Consider the following 20518-nt stretch of genomic DNA (forward strand, 5'->3'; position numbering starts at 1 on the left):
TGCATTTGCTTTTGTCAGGCTTAGAAAAATATGTTTGCCTCTGCGGTTGCAAGCGTGCCTCCAACTGGCCACCAGCGACCAACACAGGTCCATCTAAAGGTCAGTCAAAACTCCATTTGAAAGAACCCAGTGGCTCCACTGAATAAAGGGACGTAGAGAAATCCTGGATGCCTTTCTGTTGAACACGCTTCAAATGCAGTCTGACGGCGCGGGCGAGGGTGGCAATAATCGACTGAAAGCAGAAACGGTCTCTTTCCCTCTCCCCGCATCCGACACTTCCAACACTGTTTTGTGTTCCTGACCAACAGTAGCGTTGAAAACACTCCTCTCTCTTGTTGTTGTCTGTGCTTCTATACTCCACCCCCCCCCCCCCCCACACACACACACACACACACAATCACTAGCCAGCTAAAGCCTAGGAGGCACTGCAGACGTGCGGTGCAGATGCAACGCGATCACAGGATGATTAATGCTGCAAAGACACCCGACACACACACACACACACCCACAGACAATCACACACACACACACACACCCACAGACAATCACACCCACACACCCACAAACAATCACACACACACACCCACAAACAATCACAAACAAACAGATACACGATCTGACGTGAGCATAGAAAAAAAACAAAACTGATTGTATTCACACATGCACATTGCATACACACTTACATGAATATGCAAACCTTACAAAAATTAGGCACGCATGTTGCGCACATGCATGACGCACACACACACACACACACACACACGTCTCTGGACATGAAGTGTTGGCAGAATCCCTCTCCTCAGCAAATTACTAACACGGCCATATGCTGCTGCAGGGCCTGTTGTATGAGAGAGAGCCAGAGAGAGAACAAGATGGGGTGCTACGGAGAGAGGGAGGTAGAACAAGAGAGGGGGGACGGGAGAGATAGCACGGGAATGATTAAGAGAGCGAGAGCGAGGGAGAGCGACACACAAAGAAAGAGACATAAGGAGAGTGAGAGAGAGACAAGCAGACAGAGACAGAGACAGAGAGTAAAGGGATAAGGGGAAGACTAAGACGATGAGCCTGAGGAAGAGGAGGAAGAGGAGGAGGAGGCTGGGTTTCAGTTCCAACACAAAAGAGTGAAGAGGAGGATGATAGGAAGAGGTAGTGGACACGCACGCGCGCAGGCACGCACACACACACATGCATGCACGCTGGGCAGTAGAAGCCCTACATAAATGCAAAGCTTTATCACTATTATTATTAAAGGGTTAGTTCCAACTCAAACTGAACCAAACGGTTTGTTTTGGTCTTTTGAAGTGTTTGTCTATAAACACTTCGAGACTACGGTACCTCTGTGGGTGGGGGATGCTTGTTTGTTTATAAACACTTCAGGTGTTCATAAAAGTAACCCTATCTTACTTTTGACCAAAAAATATAAAAAGTTGTTAAGTTTGGGAACACAAAAAAAATACAAGAATCCTGCTACTTCCGGGAAAAAAAGGGAATTTTCCAGAGCCGTCGTTTCCTATTGGCTGTACAACCTAGCTCGAGCGACTGTGGCATGCATTTTTAAATGTCTGCCATCGGGCCATCGCCGACGTTCCTATCGAGCCCAAAGTGACGCTTCTCCTAAAACCTTTATGAACCCGAGGGGGGATCTCTCTGGGCTGAAACGGGGGGTTCACTTGAGGGAAACCAGATTATCTGGCTGTTCCAACGTCCTCCTGAACCAGGACAGGGGCTCACAGACTCCATATCCAGCCGTTGTATTGAAAGAATCACATCGTCTGGGATGGATCCTGACTCCGTGTCCTTACTGTATCCGATATGTCTGAAGTGGAGATGTTTGGCGAGCACCTTCAGGGCGTTATATCTGGTTTCATGACGCAGAATACCTTCTACTTTGTACACCTTCAGAATCCTGTGAAACGGAGATTAAAGGTTACCCTGGTGTCTGCGATGGGAACCATTTCAGGCTGATGAACAGCGAGTGGGCGAGTGAGTGTTACCTCAAGTCAAGGTGACGTACATCAGCTAGCTGTAATCGGTTGAGCTGTTCACTCATTTAGCAGACGCCTGGGTCCGAAGCGGCTTACGAGTGAATTAAGTTCCGGTCTGGGTGAGGGTGTGTCTTGCACTTTGCAGCTTTCCTTGTTTTTGATTGTATCGCTTCACAGGAATGTTTTTCAAACGACATTCCTGTCCTACACGTTCACATGTTGAAACCTTTCTGTCACTGCTCGTCTCGGCCGAGACACAGCAAGCACTTACAGTCGCTAGGTTAACCCATTGCTTGTGTACAACAAAGATAGCTAGGATAAGATGCTACACAACCAAGTACTTTTTATTTTTTATAAAAAACAAAAATTGTGCCAGGACGGACAACATACAAAGAGTGCCACCTGCGTAGGAGGTGTGGGCTAAGCAGAGACCTGGTGACTCTGAACAGGTGTGTCTTTGTACCCCTTGTAGCCTCGCCCGGTAGACGGGCGGTACCAGGACTGACCTGGTCGATCTCCATGAGCTTGGGGAAGGCGTCCGGCCACTCGATGGCCACCTTCACGATGTCTGCCGGGGGCGGCATGGCCCGGTCGGGTGGGGTGGGGGTTAGGGTCTGTTGTTTGGTGGGTGGGGGCAGCGCTGCCTCACAGCGCTCTGTCTCAGCACAACAGCAGGCTCATCCAAACCTGCAAAACACAGGAAAACAAGACATGAATACATATATATGAGAGAGAGAGAGAGAGAGAGAGAGAGAGAGAGAGAGAGAGAGAGAGAGAGAGAGAGAGAGAGAGAGAGAGAGAGAGAGAGAGATCAAGAGATATAGGTAGAGAGAGAGAAGTTTAAGAAAATTGAGCTCATTAATCAAGTTGTGCGAAAACTCCTGACTTACAACGCAGATGTAAGATGAGGTGAAACATTAAGTCCCGAGGGAAACTCATGCATAAACTCGTATATACAAGGGATGTACCAAAAAATAGAAAGCAAAGTGAACACATAGAAGAGGCACTGAACATCTGCTACAAATCTAAAAGTAATGAACGTGCATACTGGGCTATGCATAGTAACGTGGGTCATCTCGGTCCTACACGGGACCACACGTACCTCTGTGGGTCGGGGATGTTTTTAACCTCAGAGGAGACACCTTTCCGATCCGTGTACGAATAACGGCCCGAGGTTCCCTGATGGAGTCATTCTTTGGTTCACTCCTGCTCACACGACTCTCCCACCCTGTAAACCAGGCTTCACTCTCAACGTGGTCTACACGGTGGGGGCCTGTAAACCAGGCTTCACTCTCAACGTGGTCTTCACGGTGGGGGCCTGTAAACCAGGCTTCACTCTCAACGTGGTCTACACGGTGGGGGCCTGTAAACCAGGCTTCACTCTCAACGTGGTCTACACGGTGGGGGTCTGTAAACCAGGGTTCACTCTCAACGTGGTCTACAGGGTGGGGGATCTCTACAGCGACACCAGCCCTCTCCCACGGTCAGCCCAAGAAGAAGATAGCCCCATCTGTCTTAGAAAACCAAAAGCTATTTTCTGCATTGAATCCGTAATGTCGGATCGGTCGCTCATACGCATGCATGACCACGTTCTCTTTGCAGGTGCTCTCTGAACCTTCGCCGGAAACAGTCTCTCTTTCAGAGAGAGAGAGAGAGAGAGAGAGAGAGAGAGAGAGAGAGAGAGAGAGAGAGAGAGAGAGAGAGAGAGAGAGAGAGAGAGAGAGAGAGAGAGAGAGAGAGAGAGAGAGAGAGAGAGAGAGAGAGAGACCATAGGAGGAGAATATTTATTCAACACAGATTCTGTCATCGGCGTACAGAAGGCACAAGAATGAGGGGCTTAGAGAACACACCCTCCGTCCCTGTGCTGCTGAGGAGGAGGGGGGGGGGGGGGTCTATATCTGACAGAGCAACAAGCGAGCGGATTGTCCTAGCCCCCCCCGTGGCTTCCTCTGATAAGTCATTCAGCAGACCTGGTGCTGGGCTGTGAGTCCAGACACTAGCCCGGCTCCAGCCACACAGCCACGCTGCCGTCGGGCCATTTGGGGTGCATTTAATAGGCCTCATTAGGCATCACTACACGCACAATGATGTTGAAGATGACACAGATATACCCATGGAGGGAGGTAGTGTGTGTGTATATACACACACATACATGCACACACTTTATCTCCCCTCATACGATGGAGAAATATAGATACAGTACATAGCTATAGATATATAAATATATAAAGGTAATGACCCAATGATGGCTGGCATAATGAGCCTCTTTAAATGTATCTATGTAGATCTATCTAGATCCATCTATCTACAAAGAGAAAGAGGTCGCAAGGAAGATATACACGTATCACATGCAACGCACATGCATACACCATGCCCCTAGTCTGTACCCACGGCTACCCTCCTCCCAAAGCCTCACGGGCCATTTGCATATCTAAGCTCCGCTCGCGATGCGCGCCGAAGAGTGAGGCGACGGCTCGCCCGGCTGCCGTGCACGTGGCGCGCACCAGGAGCCTGTGAGCGTGACGGGGGGGCCACGCCTGTGCACGGTGGCCCCTCACGGCCAGGCGGCGGCGGACGGCGAGCTGCAGCGTCCCTCGCTGTAGCGTCCCTCGCTGTAGCTTTCGCCGTGCAGCGTGTGAGTCAGCCCATAATAATCCACCACACTGCCTTAATTCAAGGGCCCGTTGCCATGGCACTGCCTCCATCATCAATAGCCGGAGAGGTGGCTGTCGTCAAACTCTAGTCACGTTTGTTTTCCCTCCCCCCCCCCCCCCCCCCCCCACCTTCCCTGACTAGAATGAGTCACCAGGCTGCCTCTCCTCACTCTGAACCCCTCCTCCTCCAGGCAGGAGGAGACGAGCGCTGAATGTGTTTTGATTAGTGTTTACTGCGGGTTACGTGACACGCCGCTGGGTTCACGGAAACGCCGCCCTGACAATCACCGGAGTGGTCTCTCCCATCCTCCTCCTCCTCTTCGCTCGCATGTGTTGGAACCATGAACCCCACCTTCCTCCTCCTCCTCCTCCTCCTTCTCCTCCTTCTCATTGTCTTGGTCCCTCCAAATTGTCTTTCTGTTGATTGAGTTCAGTAAAAATAAAAGCTTGTGTAATGCACAAACGATGCTCTTTCACTCTTTCAGCAATTGGCATTGTTGGCGCATTCGACGACAGCCACCCGTCCATGCATCCATACGCGCGTCCGTCCAGCCATCCTTTCGTCCATGCACCCCCTCACTCATTGGTCAGATGTGCCTCCATGCTCCAGTCACATGGATGGATCAAACTTAATGCCGTTCAGACCAAGCAGATGACTGGTCGTTTACATCATGCAGGATGCTCAATTACAAAATACACACATGAAGGAGGCTCCATATTGAGTTTTGACAATAGTGTGTGTGTGTGTGTGTGAGTACGTGTGTGAGTACATGAGTGTGTGCGTGCGCGAGTGTGCAAGTGTATTAAGAACACAGCCATAAGCCAGTGGATGAGTAAGCGAGTACGAGATGAGCAGTAATTACACCAGTGCCTGTGTGAGTATCTTAGCCTCCCATTGTGTTCCTGGGACTGCTTTGCCCTTATAATCAATCCCTGAAGTGACTCTGATGATTCACATCAACCTATTTACACTGTGGATGGATCACGAAGATTCGGCTGGTGACTGCCAACACCCGTTATATCAGAACCGCACCCGCTGTGGAAGATTTAGCGTCGCCCATCTCTTGCCCTGTACGCCTTCACCTAGGGTGTAAAGGTCAATGCATTTCACAAACGCACCTGATCAGAGTCACCACTGGCACAGCGTTTATCTTGACAGGGCAGGGGGGAAAAGGTCATTCATTGTGATTATTTTTTATCACGGGAGACATTGCCATGTGTCTCACACACACACACACACACACACACACACACACACACACACACACACACACACACACACACACACACACACACACACACACACACACACACACACACACACACACACACACACACACACACACACACAGGGCAAACTCCGGTCATTTAAACTTCTGTTGAACCAGAACAATCTCCGTCTCAACAATCAGACATCCACCCCCCCCTCCCCCTCCCCTTAATGATAGAGGGCTGGGTCAGGTTGCCCCCTTCTACCCTACCCCCAGAATGATCTGGAAAATGAGCTGAAAATACCCCAAACACCTGGCTCTCATGTTTCCCCTTTTGAAGCAGTGTGTGTGTGTGTGTGTGTGTGTGTGTGTGTGTGTGTGTGTGTGTGGCGGGGGAGGATGTTCTGATCCCGCAGAGGTCAGAGCAAAGGGGAGCAGAACATCAATAAAAGGGTTCAGAGTGTAAGAGGAGAAGGGAGGTGGAGGGTGGAGTGTGGAGGGTGGGGGCGCTGTTTGGGTTCAACTCAATTATTCATGATGGGTAATGTGAGGACCCATGCTGTTTGGTGGTGGTGCGGTGGGTGGGGCTGAGGAGGTGGGTGGTAGTGGTGTTGATGGTGGTGGACAGTGGTCCGCCGGTGGAGGTGAAGATGGTGGAGGATGTGATGGTGGTGAGATGGGTGGTGCGGTGACTGGGGGTGATGGTTGTGGAGGTGGTGGGGGTGATGGTGGAGGTGGTGTTGGTGCGGTGACTGGGAGTGATGGTTGATGGTTGTGGAGGTGGTGGGGGTGGAGGTGGTGGGGGTGATGGTTGTGGAGGTGGTGGGGGTGATGGTTGAGGTGGTGTTGGTGGGGGTGGTGGTCGGTGTGTGTGATAACTTTGCACTTGGAAGAGAGGCAGCTGCGACACACACCGCACAACACGCAAAACTTTTCAACCACTTCTGACATCCTCTTCTGTTTCTGTTGAACCCAACGGAGAGACGCGTGTGAGTGATGGGGCGCAAACATGATATGGTGACGCGGGGAATAGAGCATGCTCCACAGCGGTCTTCTTTCAGGATGTGAAATTAATCGTGTTTAAAACTTTAGAGCAGAGTAGACGGATTGGGTTCCCCCCCGAGAGAAATTTCAGCGTCAAGCGTCAGCGTGAATTTTTATTCAACAATTTGTGGCTTTTCTGAATTAATACATGGCGGAAATTTCTTTGCGTATAGGAAATTATAATTATTTTTGAATTACTATTAATTATTCAACTGTATTGTTCATAACTTTATTCATATTCAAAACATTACAGGTGTTTTGGGATGTTTTTTTTTATAAATCATGTAGGCCTACATCTCAAATCAAATCTATGAGAGAATGACAACTTGTGGCGCATTTCCACTGCAGGGTGCGGAACGGATCGGATCGCAAAGGTGCGGGTCGGATCGCGTTTCCACCGCCAAAAGTGGGCGTGACCCGGACTTTGCCGTACCCGTTCCGACCCCATTCTAGGGACTCCTCCGTTGCGGTACCCAAAACGAGACCAGACGCCTGAAAGGGTACCCTGGAATTCTAGCTACACCCCCCCTCCGTTGATTGGTCGACAGAATCGTCACTTCCGGGTGACGCGGGGATAAAAACAAACAAACAGTAGCCTCAAGGTATTATTCTTTACAATTAACATGTCGCGTAAAAAGCTTGCTTGGGCGAACAAGGAGGTGGAGACGTTCGTCTGCATTCTTGCGGAGGAAGACGTTGTTTACGATGTTTACGTAGCTGCCGCGGCGATTGACATCCGGCCTACCACCAAGGGTACTGTCGGCAGTGGAAACGCGACCTCGGAACTGAGCTGGGCTATTTTGCCCCCTCCCTACGCACCTTTGCGATCCGATCCGTTCCGCACCCTGCAGTGGAAATGGGGCATTAAGCCGCGTTTCCACTGCAGGGTGCGGAACGGATCGGATCGCAAAGGTGCGGTAGCGAGGGGGCGGTATAGCCCAGCTCAGTTCCGAGGTCGCGTTTCCACTGAGTACCCTTTGTGGTAGGCCGGATGTCGATCGCCGCGGCAGCTACGTAAACATCGTAAACAACGTCTTCCTCCCCAAGAATGCAGACGAACGTCTCCACCTCCTTGTTCGCCCAAGCAAGCGTTTTACGCGGCATGTTAATTGTAAAGAATAATACCTCGAGGCTACTGTTTGTTTGTTTTTATCCCCGCGTCACCCGGAAGTGATGATTCTGTCGACCAATCAACGGAGGGGGTGTGTAGCTAGAATTTCCCGGGACCCTTTCAGGCGTCTCGTCTCCGGTACCCCAACGGAGAAGTCCCGAGAACGAGGCCGGAAAAGGGTACGGCAAAGTCCGGGTCACGCCCATTTTTGGCGGTGGAAACGCGACCTTTGCGATCCGATCCGTTCCGCACCCTGCAGTGGAAACGCGCCATATCGTGCCTGCGCAAGCGCGTGTGACTGTGCGGCATTTTCTTGACACATCGTGTAAATGTGCGGCATTTTCTTGACACAGATATCGTGTAGGCCTACAAGCCCATAAATTTAAGGATTGATGAGTAAGTATTTAATCGTGAAAAAACATCGTTTTGACGCGAGTGAGTGTTTAAAATAATGAATGAATGCGGTCGCGTGTGTGTGCATCTGTCGCATGCAAACTAAACACGTAACGCATACAGTCCATTGCAATGTTAGCTGGGGGACAAATGCATATTATGAACACAAGTCGATAAAGATAATGTATATGTAAGAAACGATGTTTGTTAATGTATTGCCGCATATCATTAAATAGACCCGCAGTTGCTGCCATAGGACCGCATATCATATGTGTGTTAAGTTTTCTTTGCCGAAATGTACATGACGACTCATGAAGTCGTCATGAAAACGTTATTCCATGTGTGAATTAGGCCATATTATTTGGCCAAAAACTGAGCCATTTGAAGTTTGAATTTCCTGTGGTCATGCATCTGTCTCAGCGGAGACTGGAAATGCGCCGTCAAAATATCAACTCGTCAGGTTCAAATGCGCTCATGCCTCTCAAAGGGGGTGAGAGATGGCACTCTTGTTACGCCCAAAACACACCTACGGGTATTCAGACCAACCAATTTTAGATTTCGTCGGGCGCAAGAGTCATTTATCCGCGGGTATAATAGCAACAGCGCCAGAAATCCGCCCACAAAGTCTGCGTTTCAGACCGTTCAAATAGGGACCAGAGAAAGAGACAGCGAGGACAAGAGAGAGCCAATGTGTATGCGTGTACATTTTGCCGCCTGTCAACTTCTTCATGTTACTTGGGGTCTCTCTGGATCACTAGCTAGGAGGAGGAGGAGGGTGTGGGTTCAAAAGGTCTGGTACTGGTTCCTCAACTGACACCTCTACAAAGAACCAGCCACAGGCCACAGTGTGTGTGTGTGTGTGTGTGTGTGTGTGTGTGTGTGTGTGTGTGTGTGTGTGTGTGTGTGTGTGTGTGTGTGTGTGTGTGTGTGTGTGTGTGTGTGTGTGTGTGTGTGCGCGCAAGTGTGTGTGTGAGCCTTCAAACAGAGGCTTCAACGTCCTTCATCTGACCATGAGGACAAAATAGATACCAACTCTAGGGTGGGGTTGCTTTGAGCAGGACACACACATTCTCTCTCTCTCTCACACGCACACACAGGTTTTGGGTTGCTCCCCTGTGAGCTGTAATGCGTGTCCGCGATTCCCAAACACAGTTTCAAGCCCATTCCCGTGTATGCATTTCCCTCTCTTGGGGGACACCTCAATACATGCCTGTGATACGACTCCACCTACATCCCCTAGAGTGACAAAAATAGTTTATGCTTGGGCAAGGCCCTCCACTTGGGCTGAACCCAATCTCTGTGTGTGTGTGCGTGTGCGTGTGCGTGTGCGTGTGTGTGTGTGTGTGTGTGTCGTCCAAAACACGCCATGGCTGTACGATACAGTTAAAATGAATCCTATTGAGAGATTGGAAGTAGGGTGGGAATGACAATTTTGACATGACAATTTTCAACGACTAATGTCATGCGACATTTTAAAAACATGTTGCCCATGGTATCTCTGCAGTACTTAATAATGCGGTAATAAATTTACATTTACACATTTTACCCGTATCCAAAAATTGCAGCTCCTCCGATTTGGATTTTGAACTTGGCATTTCAATTAATTCTGCCCTACAAACTTGCCCACACACACACACACACACACACACACACACACACACACACACACACACACACACACACACACACACACACACACACACACACACACACACACACACACACAACTAACATTACATGTAAGGATACACACAAACACACACACACACACTCTTCCGATTAGTGTGGTGATAAGCAATGATTGAGTAGAACAGAAATGTGCAAAACTGTTGTTGTTGCGACGACAGCATGGGTCTACTTACTGCGTTGCAGCAAGGCCCTACATACTGCATTACAGCGAGGGCCTACATACTGCGTTACAGCATGGGCCTGGCTCCATACTGCGTTACAGCGAGGGCCTGGCTACATACTGCGTTACAGCATGGGCCTACATACTGCGTTACAGCGAGGCCCTACATACTGCGTTACAGCATGGGCCTGGCTACATACTGCGTTACAGCGAGGGCCTGGCTACATACTGCGTTACAGCGAGGGCCTGGCTACATACTGCGTTACAGCATGGGCCTACATACTGCGTTACAGCGAGGGCCTGGCTACATACTGCATTACAGCGAGGCCCTACATACTGCGTTACAGCATGGGCCTGGCTACATACTGCGTTACAGCGAGGGCCTGGCTACATACTGCGTTACAGCGAGGCCCTGCATACTGCGTTACAGCGGGGTACTTAGGCTTACAAACAGGGTTGTTTTTGGTGGGGGAGGCTTTGCTCACAACCACAGCAGTCAGGATATCCTGTCCCTCGCGTTGACACTTCCAGCCAATCGCACGACAGACCAGCCCGTGCAAGAATGTCATCGGGCTGACATATTTCACATCTTCATGTGGAAATCGGCCACACACCAGTACCCCTGTGACGGAAACTACGTGTGTTCTGGATCGTGGATGTGTGCTTTGGTTAGTTCATGTCTGCAGGTTGGCTTTCGGAGGTAAGTCTGAACGCAAACAGGAAATGAAGTTTAGAATGGACATTTTCTGCAATGCAGAGCGACATGTGAGGGTCTAGAAATGTACTAAGTGTGCGTGTTGTGGAGGGAGCGATTTCACGAAACGACCAAAGTAAGTCTGAATGAGGAGAGACCCTTGGATAATACTGAGAACACACCCATGAAATCACAACACGACCGAGACAGCCACACAGCTCTCTGCTCATGGATGTTACCGTTAGTATATCAGACAGAAAATAGCAATAACAAATCAACTGCATGAATATGTCACTTCCCCCACTCATCAAGGAGCATTCCCCACACAGTATCCCCCTCCCCCACACAGTATCCCCCTCCCCCATCGGCCCTTGTGAAACCTGCCAAAAGGAGATGTCTGTTGGGGAGTTGGTCCTCTGCTGGTCCCGTCACTTATGAGTTTCCAGTCCCACCACACACACACACACACACACACACACACACACACAAACGTGAAACGTCCCAACGTCCCTTTTTGGCGTTGCGGCGTCAAAAGCAGACACAACTTAAAGGTTATGTCGGACAGAGTTCGATCCACTGAGAGATGCACTTATTCCGCAAGCCTTCGAGAGTGAGTGAGTCAGGGAGGGAGAGAGACTGATTCTCAGTGATCAGGACTCACCCGGAAACCGTGACAACAGGAGAGCCGGCCTAGCTTGTTCCAATCAGGGGTCTTCCTCTGCAAAGAACTGCTGGATTCCAACAGCAAAACAGGAAACGTCTGTAAGAAGTTTCGCTTGTGTTGGATTCTTATGTGACCTGCGGTCCCCACAGAACGACAAGAGGGTCTCGGCTGCGGCATGCGTCTAAAGCCAGCGACTTCACAACAGTTTCGGCATGGACAAATTTCAACACAAAAGAAGACTGAGAGGAAGAGGGAGTGAGAAAGAGAGTGATAAACAAGAAGGAGGAAATGGGTGTATGTCTAGAATAGAGGAAACAGGTTGGTTGCCGGAAAACTGAAAAAAAAAAAATCTAAGTAGGGGTTGATACCGGAAGAGAGCGCAAGAAGAAGATGTAGGCAGAACTACTCAACAAGGAGTTCCGGCCCGCTGGTAGAAATCGACTTGTGAGACCAGTGTTTTGGGCTCAATGATGGTAATATATTGGATGTATTCAAACAATCCCTGCTGCTCCATCCCAGTCCCCAACATATCAACCTCAAGTTCACCCTCCACTGTGTTCTACAAACGCTCACATGAAACCAGACAGCAGCGGTTATTAAAGCTAGTCGGCCAGCATGTGAGACAACAGCCAACCAACACTATTTTGTCATCCCAACCGAATACATCAATACAATTAATTCATAAAAATAAATGTTCCCTATCAAACTCCATTCCCTCCCCAGAGACAGACACTGTGTGCAGTCAGGCTGAGGTTTTTAGAGTCTGCTTCCTGCTATAACCAATGGTTTTCAGGAGGGACAAGGCCCACGTTTCGCTGAAGTCGGCAGAGGAGACATCACAGTTGTTTTTCTGCGCTGTGCCTTCCCATATGACGTACCTGTACCAAGGTGTGTGTGTGCCCGTGTGTCTCCCAAAGACCACACTTGTCATCTGTCATTGGTGTCAATATCATTTCAGGGATCAATAATAAAGATTATCCTACAGTATCGCATGTCTTGCTTGCTGAAAAAAGAAAAAGGACAATGGCCAAACGTATAGGTTCAATAACTGTTAAAACAGGTCACACTTGTAACTTGGCCAACCAAATTATTCAGTTTGGCTGTGGTTTAGTCAGTGTCAATACAAAAAAATGCATCCATCTTCACTTTGCCCACCACACTAAATAGTTTGGTTGTGCTTCATGAAAAGGCTCGGCGCCCTTGCCCTGTTCGCTGTTTAAACTATTAATACTGCAGCGGCCCTCCAAACTCTGCAGCCTTGTGCAGCCCCTGTGCATTATAAAACATGGCAGCATGTAAGGAATGACAGGGAGCATGCACCCCTACGGCCCACCACCGTGTCAACTCTCACAACATGTCTGTTACCCCGGCCCCCTCCTTGAGGCCCCACCACACTGATCACACACACACCTGGAGCGCCTACACACCTCAGAGCGGCGAGGGCTTGGCCAGCACTGCATGCTGAGCACCAGGTCGTTGATTGTCAATTCTTTACCGCAAGGATATACTTCCAGCGTTCATCAAGGGTATTATTATACCAGGGTCCACATGCTGAGCCCTTGAGTTGGATTCTTATAACATTGGGTCAGGGTAATCACAAGGTATTCATCAGGTATATGGCTGAACTGAGCCTGTAATTCTCTGTGCAACTGTTGTTTGGTTTTTCCCCTTATAAGGGCGGGTAAACACAGTTTAAGCGAGAGAACATCCAACTACGAGTTCAAATAAACTGCGAGCCGTAGGTGACGGTCGTCAAGGTTTTAGAAAAAAACACACATATTGGGTTCTGTAGGAGCAGGTGTCGTCTGAACCAATAGAAAACTAAGACTCTGGGAAGTATAGTATTTAGCTGGAAGTAACAGACTTTAAATCTAAATCTACATATAGATGACGCTTATATCCAAAGCGACATAGAACCATTCATTCACACACACCGACGGCAGAGTCTACCACGCAGGGCGACAGCAGCCAGCTCGTCAGGAGCAGTCGGGGTGAGGCGTCTTGCTCAGGGAAACCTCAACACCCAGCTAGGAGGAGCCGGGGATCGAACTAGCAACCTTCTGGTTACCAGTCAACCCGCTCTACCTGCGGAGCTACTGTCGCACCAAGACTTCTTGTATTTTACTAACAATTTCCACTGTTTAACAACTTTATGCATTTTTGTCAAAAATAACACGTAAATGTTCCCAACACTGCACATAAGAAACAAACGGTGACCTTTAATAAAAATACCATTTGAGTGTTGTTGAGGGAAGCAGTCACAACACTTAAGTCGCATTTACTTCAATATTAAAAAATAAATCCATTGAATAAATCTAAATATCTTTGTGGTAAAACAGTACTACGGGATCAAAACCGACCAAACTACCTAAATGTTATTCATTTTGAGACATAATGGGTTCACTTTAAATAAACTATGAAAAGGCCATTTGCATCCACTCAAATCCAAATATAGAGTCGATTTCAGTCGTAAAGAGGGTTATGTAAGGGTGACATGAAGGGTCAATTTGACATGCTTTCTAGATAAAAACACAATAGATACAGTGTTCACAGCAAAAAATAATCTCCTTGGGTTTAAAAATAACATGACCCTGCTATTGCCTTACATAACTCAATAGCCGCATGTACGCGTGTACCTGATCAACTTTAGAAAAGAGGGAGAGCTCTTCCAAACCAAACCGAGACCGCAAAGGACTTAGCCTTCCATGAAACTTTAATACTGCTAGTGTGAGCAGGAGGGAAAGAGAGTGAGTGAATGAGAGAATATGTATGTATGTATGTATGTATGTATGTATGTATGTATGTATGTATGTATGTATGCATGTATGCATGTATGTATGCATGTATGTATGTATGTATGTATGTATGCATGTATGCATGCATGTATATATGCGTGAGTATACGTGTGAGTGAATCAGTGAATGAGTGAGTGAGTGAGTGTGCATTTGTGTGCGCACTTGCATGTGCATGATGTGAGTCACTCAGAAATAGCAGGCTACGTGAGTCACTGACAGTGACCCTGTGTTCAAGCATCTCTGCTGGAAGCCGTCGTATTTCAGGCTGAACAGCAACACCCAGTATGTCATCCAGACAGACACAGAGGCAGGCTTTGTTTCATCAAAATATTGCCCCCATTTGTCCACGCACTAAAAGGATGACCAAATCGCGTTTAAGCAGAAAGCAACAGCCAAGAAGAATACACAGCATTTGAGGATAATCCATTGAGGAAAATACTGGCGAGATCGTAAGAAGATGTTATGATAGTCTATGAACTACAATTAGAGGCCTATCATTTCTGGTGAAATACATTGCAGCTAACGGGTGGTGAAAGATTATTCTAACATTTCCTCAGACCCAGTATAGCGGACAGGGACTGATATTTCATCAGTAGAAAGGGGGAAATAGTCTTTATTTTCCTCCCTGGAAGCTTTGTTAAATAACAGTTTGCCATCAGCCCTCCGTGGCCTTGAGGATCAGACTCCAGCGGGGGATGGAGGCTGATGAATGCTTTGGTGTAACCATGATGTGGAAAGAGGAGCGGGTTCGGCCGACGGAGCCGCCAGTGTTTTCTAGAGGTTCTGGGGGCGGGATGCGGCGGCCCTGGCCCGGGGCCTAGCGGGGTCTTTGGAGAATGCGGTAAACATAGTTGTAGCGTTACAGCGAAAAGCTGGAGAGCGGTCCGAGGTCGGCTCAGGGAACATGGGGATGAGGGGTTGGGGGTTTGGGGGGGGGGGGGGGGGGGGTTGGAGCACTGGGGTCTGGTGGTCTCCAGTGAGCCTATGGACTGTGGAAGGAATTCAAACCCCCAATGTTTATGGCACTACAGGGCCTAATTGTTCCGTCAAATTAAAGGGATAAAAACTGTTCTTTTAATGATCGGGATTTTCCATGACTTGGTTTTATGAACGAGAGACCCCTGAAATGTTATGTTACAGTATATTTAAGAAATAAACAGCCCATACATCATGGGCCATTTATTCTATTTTTTAAATGCCCATCCATGGATAGTCTGGTTAATTTGATGTTCAGCAGATAAAAGCAGTAAATATTTTCACGTCAAGATTTGCATTAACATTAAATTACAACTCTTGATAAATAAATGCATGAATTTATATCATATCCGTATCGTTGCCTTGGCTTGGGAGCTTTATCTGACTCACTGGACTCACGTTTGCTTGATTCATTCAGCTGTACAGAATGTTAAGGGAACCTATAAATAAAACCACACTCGCTCGACATTCAACACAGTTCTGGATGCTTCTCGGATAATTTATCATCGCCTCTCAAACTGAACTCAACTCTTCGTTGGTACAGTCACCTTCGGTAGGATAAAGTCTCATAGAAAGTAAAGTATTGTACAGAAGCATGTTGTTGCAGAAAAGGCTCTGCATCTTAAAACATGTAAAGGCGAACAAAGCTATCTTCAGAAAAGAACATGAAGATTTACAGAAGGATAGAGAGGACGAAGAGAAGAGAGACACATTTCAGTGTTTGACCGCCTCTAAAGACACCAGGGGTCTCGGGGGGGGGGGGGGGGGGGGGGGGGGGCATGCTTCAGGGGTACATGCCAGCCTGAAAATGAGGAGGGGGGATGTGACACAAAAGCCCTGTCAGGTCACGTGGCAACGACTCAAGAGGAATGAAGCCGCTTGATTGGTCAAAGAAGGAAGTCCAGGGAAACGTGTTATAGGTCTTTTGTCTCCAAGGACGGTGTGTGCGTTTGTCTGTTGTGTGTGTTTATGTGTATGTGTATGTTTTTGTTTGTGTGAGTGGGAGAAAAATGCAGGGCTTATTCCATTGAGAACCAAAGCCTAAAAATACAACCCACATATGAAAAAAATGAAAAAAGTGAATGACTATAAAAAAAACACACTGCCACAGGAGTGATTATGAAACTTGGCCATATAAAGAATGAAGAAATAAAGACAAGAATTAGGTAATGACGTGACTTCTTCTATGTTTGATATTGTGCAACTAAATCAGGCCATGCAACTGTAGCGCAAAATCAATACTTCTTTCCAAATATAGCTCAGATTCACGTACTCAATGCTTTAAAGTAGCACACACACCGTGGATGTCGAGTCAAAAACCTGTTCTTTAAAGCTTTTCGTTAGAAGTATCACTTATAGTATCACTTAAGACCATGACCTTTTAAAAATATATACACACAGAGATGCATTAGAAACACACAAGACCACAGAATAAACCTGAGAATACATGTCATTTCAAAAAAAGTCAACGTTCAGAAGTGAATTCAGATGGCAAGGCCGAACACGCTCAAGACCATTAAAAACAAACATTTTGTTACGCTAATGTATCGTTGGCCTTCTCATGAGCTGGTGCCCACACAGTGTTGCACGTCGAGATTCAGACCGAATACAAGGAAAAAATAGCTATAAATAAGTGGCAGACGTTGCAACATCCATAACATTTTGGTGAGGATTTCCTGAGCAGACAATCACATGACCAATTGGAGAAGTTAGGAAAATAACTCTGGTTCCGAGGTGCTTTGTATTCATGAAACACAAGGTTATCCATTTCAGGCAAACGTCAAGTGACAAACCTCAACAAAAACATGGATTACGGAGAGCATCAATGCTTCAACGGATCTGTTACAACCTAAGAAAGGAAACAACCGAGGTGCTAATAGTATTGGCAAAACACCTTGAATCTGTTCTTCCACTGCAACACCCATGCATGCCTCGTTGGTGGAGAACAGCCTGCCGCTGGCCCCCACCACCACGGATTACATTAAACACAATACCACCGGCTACAAAGCTTACCACCACTCGTTTGGGACTGGGGGAAAATGTAGAAATCAACCTAGAGCTAAATCCATTCACAGCCAAGAGAATAGGCAACAAAAGGCATTAGCATAATAGATGGGCTCCACAAGACATTATGTAAGCGAGTTTTGATGCTAACTCGTTTATCAGCTAGCGTTTGTGTAGCAGCTAGCATTAGTGTAGCAGCTAGATAGTGACACCGCCAATAGGATGCTTGAAATAAAAGGCCAACAGCAAGCCTTTTAGATTGTTCCATTTCCCAGTGTGTGCTCAAATTACAGTTACAGCGTTGGCACAGACACATTTAGTCCAGGCTGGCATTTGCATAAAAAAAACCTTAAAGAGTTCCCCAATGGTTACAAAGCACTAGGGTGGATGATATGCATTTACAAAATACTGCGTTATGCAGCACTTTGCAGCAGCCGCTAGTACCCACCCTATAAAAGTGTACAGGGAAACAAGTCTGAGATGTTTTGATCTAAACAGCAGGCAGGGCCAACGGCACATGCATTAGTCTCCAACCAGGAGGCTACTGAACCTTAAATATGGTTTAACCTGGGTCTTTATTTCAGTCAGCCAGCATACAAGTATTTTTGTATTTTCGATATTTTCAAATAATGCGACATTTGATATAAGTGCATATTTGCGCAGAACCCCAGGAAGCACTTCTACATCGGTTTAGATCACATAATGGACGTCCTCCGAGCACATCCTCTGCAGCTGCGCTCTGTCTGGGTAAATTGAACGTGAAGGAGAGGTTCATCTCAGGTCATCGAATCCCCCCCCCACCGCCCTAACAGCCTAGAAAACGACAGCCAGAGCATCTCAGGACATCGACATGGGCTTTGATTAGATCACTGCAAATCAAAACAGGATCTGGATTTAGACCATATCATCAACTCTGGGATGCCAATGAGCCACACAGAGAAGCGGTTTTAGTGTCCAGTTGCTCGGTGACATTGGGCTGACTCTTCCAGTGTAACAGTCACGGTGCACGTGAGAGCCCAGATGCTGGGGCCAACTGCCAGGCTCCTTATGTCCCACCTCAATGACCTTCTACGTGAAGCGCTTGTTAAAGTCTAAAGAAACACACCAGAGAACATCCAGGTTTATTGACTGTATTTAAACCATCAAATGCACCGACCGACCCGATCTCACTGTGCGGGGGTATATATATATATACATAATATATATATATGTAAGTGTTTATACTGTGTGACATTTCCCGGCAATCAATCTGTATACAACACATTTCAAATTGTATCAGTTGCCTAAGTGCTCCCCTGCCCTACTGTACACCATTACAGGCTGAGAGCTTCCCATCTGTAATCCTCATAAACTGTATATATACACGTCTAATGGAAATATCTTATGCTTCATCTGCCATTCAGTAGCTGTGGAGGATTACCAACTTGCCCTCGAGCATGTAACTGCGACTCAAAGATCATGTCATCGACATCATGTAAACGCCGTCTGTAATCCACTCCTCGAACCCCCCGTTTGATTTGAGCGTGCGTTCGGGGGCAAAGTCCCCCGGCTAGTTCTATCTCCCTCTCTAAATGAGTGAGTTGTCTTTTAGGACGCCACTCATTCCGTCAAATGAACGGCATGACACTGTTCCCCCGATGGGCTCCGCTAGCCTAGATCGAGAGAGAGAGAGAGAGAGAGAGAGAGAGAGAGAGAGAGAGAGAGAGAGAGAGAGAGAGAGAGAGAGAGAGAGAGAGAGAGAGAGAGAGAGAGAGAGAGAGAGAGAGAGAGAGAGAGAGAGAGAGAGAGAGAGAGAGAGAGAGAGAGAGAGAGAGAGAGAAACATTTGGGATTGATCTGAGGCTATTTTTGTACGTGTGTCCCATTTGAAAATAAATGGTTCAGACAGTTAGCGGAAGGGGTCAGGCTCCCAGAATGCTTATTGAACTCTCAAGAAAGTCATCTTGAAAGCTAAATTATAGAAACGGTTGAAAATAGGCTGTTGTGGCGGTGGCTGTGTGTGCTCCCCACCCTAGAGGAGGTAAAGGCAATTTTTGATAAAGGAAAAAATGAAATGACAAAACATCAGCGCAGAGGAGAAGTGGAGGTTGAGATAAGGCTACTCTTCCAATCCTCGGGGAAGGACTCTAGAACACACACACACACACACACACACACACACACACACACACACACACACACACACACACACACACACACACACACACACACACACACACACACACACACACACACACACACACACACACACGCTGCTTCAATCTATCTTGCCCACTACTGTGGAGCAATCTTCAAAGGTAGCCCCATCAACCATGAATCAAATACTTTGCCTTCAACAATTCTGCATGCATCCCACAGTCAGATAAAGCTGCCAAGCCAAGGCAACGATACGGATATGATATAAATTCATGCATTTATTTATCAAGAGTTGTAATTTAATGTTAATGCAAATCTTGACGTGAAAATATTTACTGCTTTTATCTGCTGAACATCAAATTAACCAGACTATCCATGGATGGGCATTTAAAAAATAGAATTAACGGCCCATGATGTATGGGCTGTTTATTTCTTAAATATACTGTAACATAACATTTCAGGGGTCTCTCGTTCATAAAACCAAGTCATGGAAAATCCCGATCATTAAACGACCGCCGAAAAACTATACAACTTTTTATGTTATCTCATTGTTATTACAGTGTGATTAGTCCAACATTCAAACCAGAACATATTCTCCAGAACAATCGCACACTGTTTGCTAAGCCTAGCGGGTGCTAACTCTGCAAGGTTAACGTGTTTGACCGCGATGGAGACATAGCCTGGCTATACCTCTAGCCCCGGTACCATTATGATCGGACTGGTGGCCGTCATCACAACGTATGGTAATGACCCTCCACAGGCCAATGGAACGACAGCAGATGGCTGCGGAACAGCACTTGCTGGGAAGGCCACTCTGCTATTACAGCCATACACTTTGGCTTTCTATCGGTCTCCCTTGTGTGACACACACGCACGCACGCACGCACGTGTGGAGTTTACGTGTCGTCAATGGACTCAGTCACACCATAGACCCATCGCTTCGCGGTGACTGGCACAGGGGGAGGGAGGGGGGCAACAAGAAGCCACTGAGGCATCCACGTGCA

At 47.5% G+C, this 20518-nt stretch overlaps 1 protein-coding gene across 5 annotated transcripts in view; it reads right to left on the reverse strand.

Annotated features, from left to right (window-relative positions):
- elmo1 (engulfment and cell motility 1 (ced-12 homolog, C. elegans)) overlaps positions 1–20518 on the reverse strand; it is an 80428-nt gene that overhangs the window by 51726 nt on the left and 8184 nt on the right. For 2 of the 5 annotated variants that reach the window (XM_060044178.1, XM_060044180.1), the window contains exon 2: positions 2492–2672. In XM_060044178.1, coding sequence (XP_059900161.1) covers positions 2492–2569 — 78 coding nt within the window. In that variant the 5' untranslated portion in view covers positions 2570–2672. Of the gene's footprint in view, positions 1–2491; positions 2673–11602; positions 11926–20518 lie in introns of those variants that run through there. The other 3 variants (XM_060044179.1, XM_060044177.1, XM_060044181.1) reach the window with 3 other exon arrangements.

This window comes from Gadus macrocephalus, chromosome 22 (assembly GCF_031168955.1).
Source record: "Gadus macrocephalus chromosome 22, ASM3116895v1".
NCBI classification, from domain to species: Eukaryota; Metazoa; Chordata; class Actinopteri; order Gadiformes; family Gadidae; genus Gadus; species Gadus macrocephalus.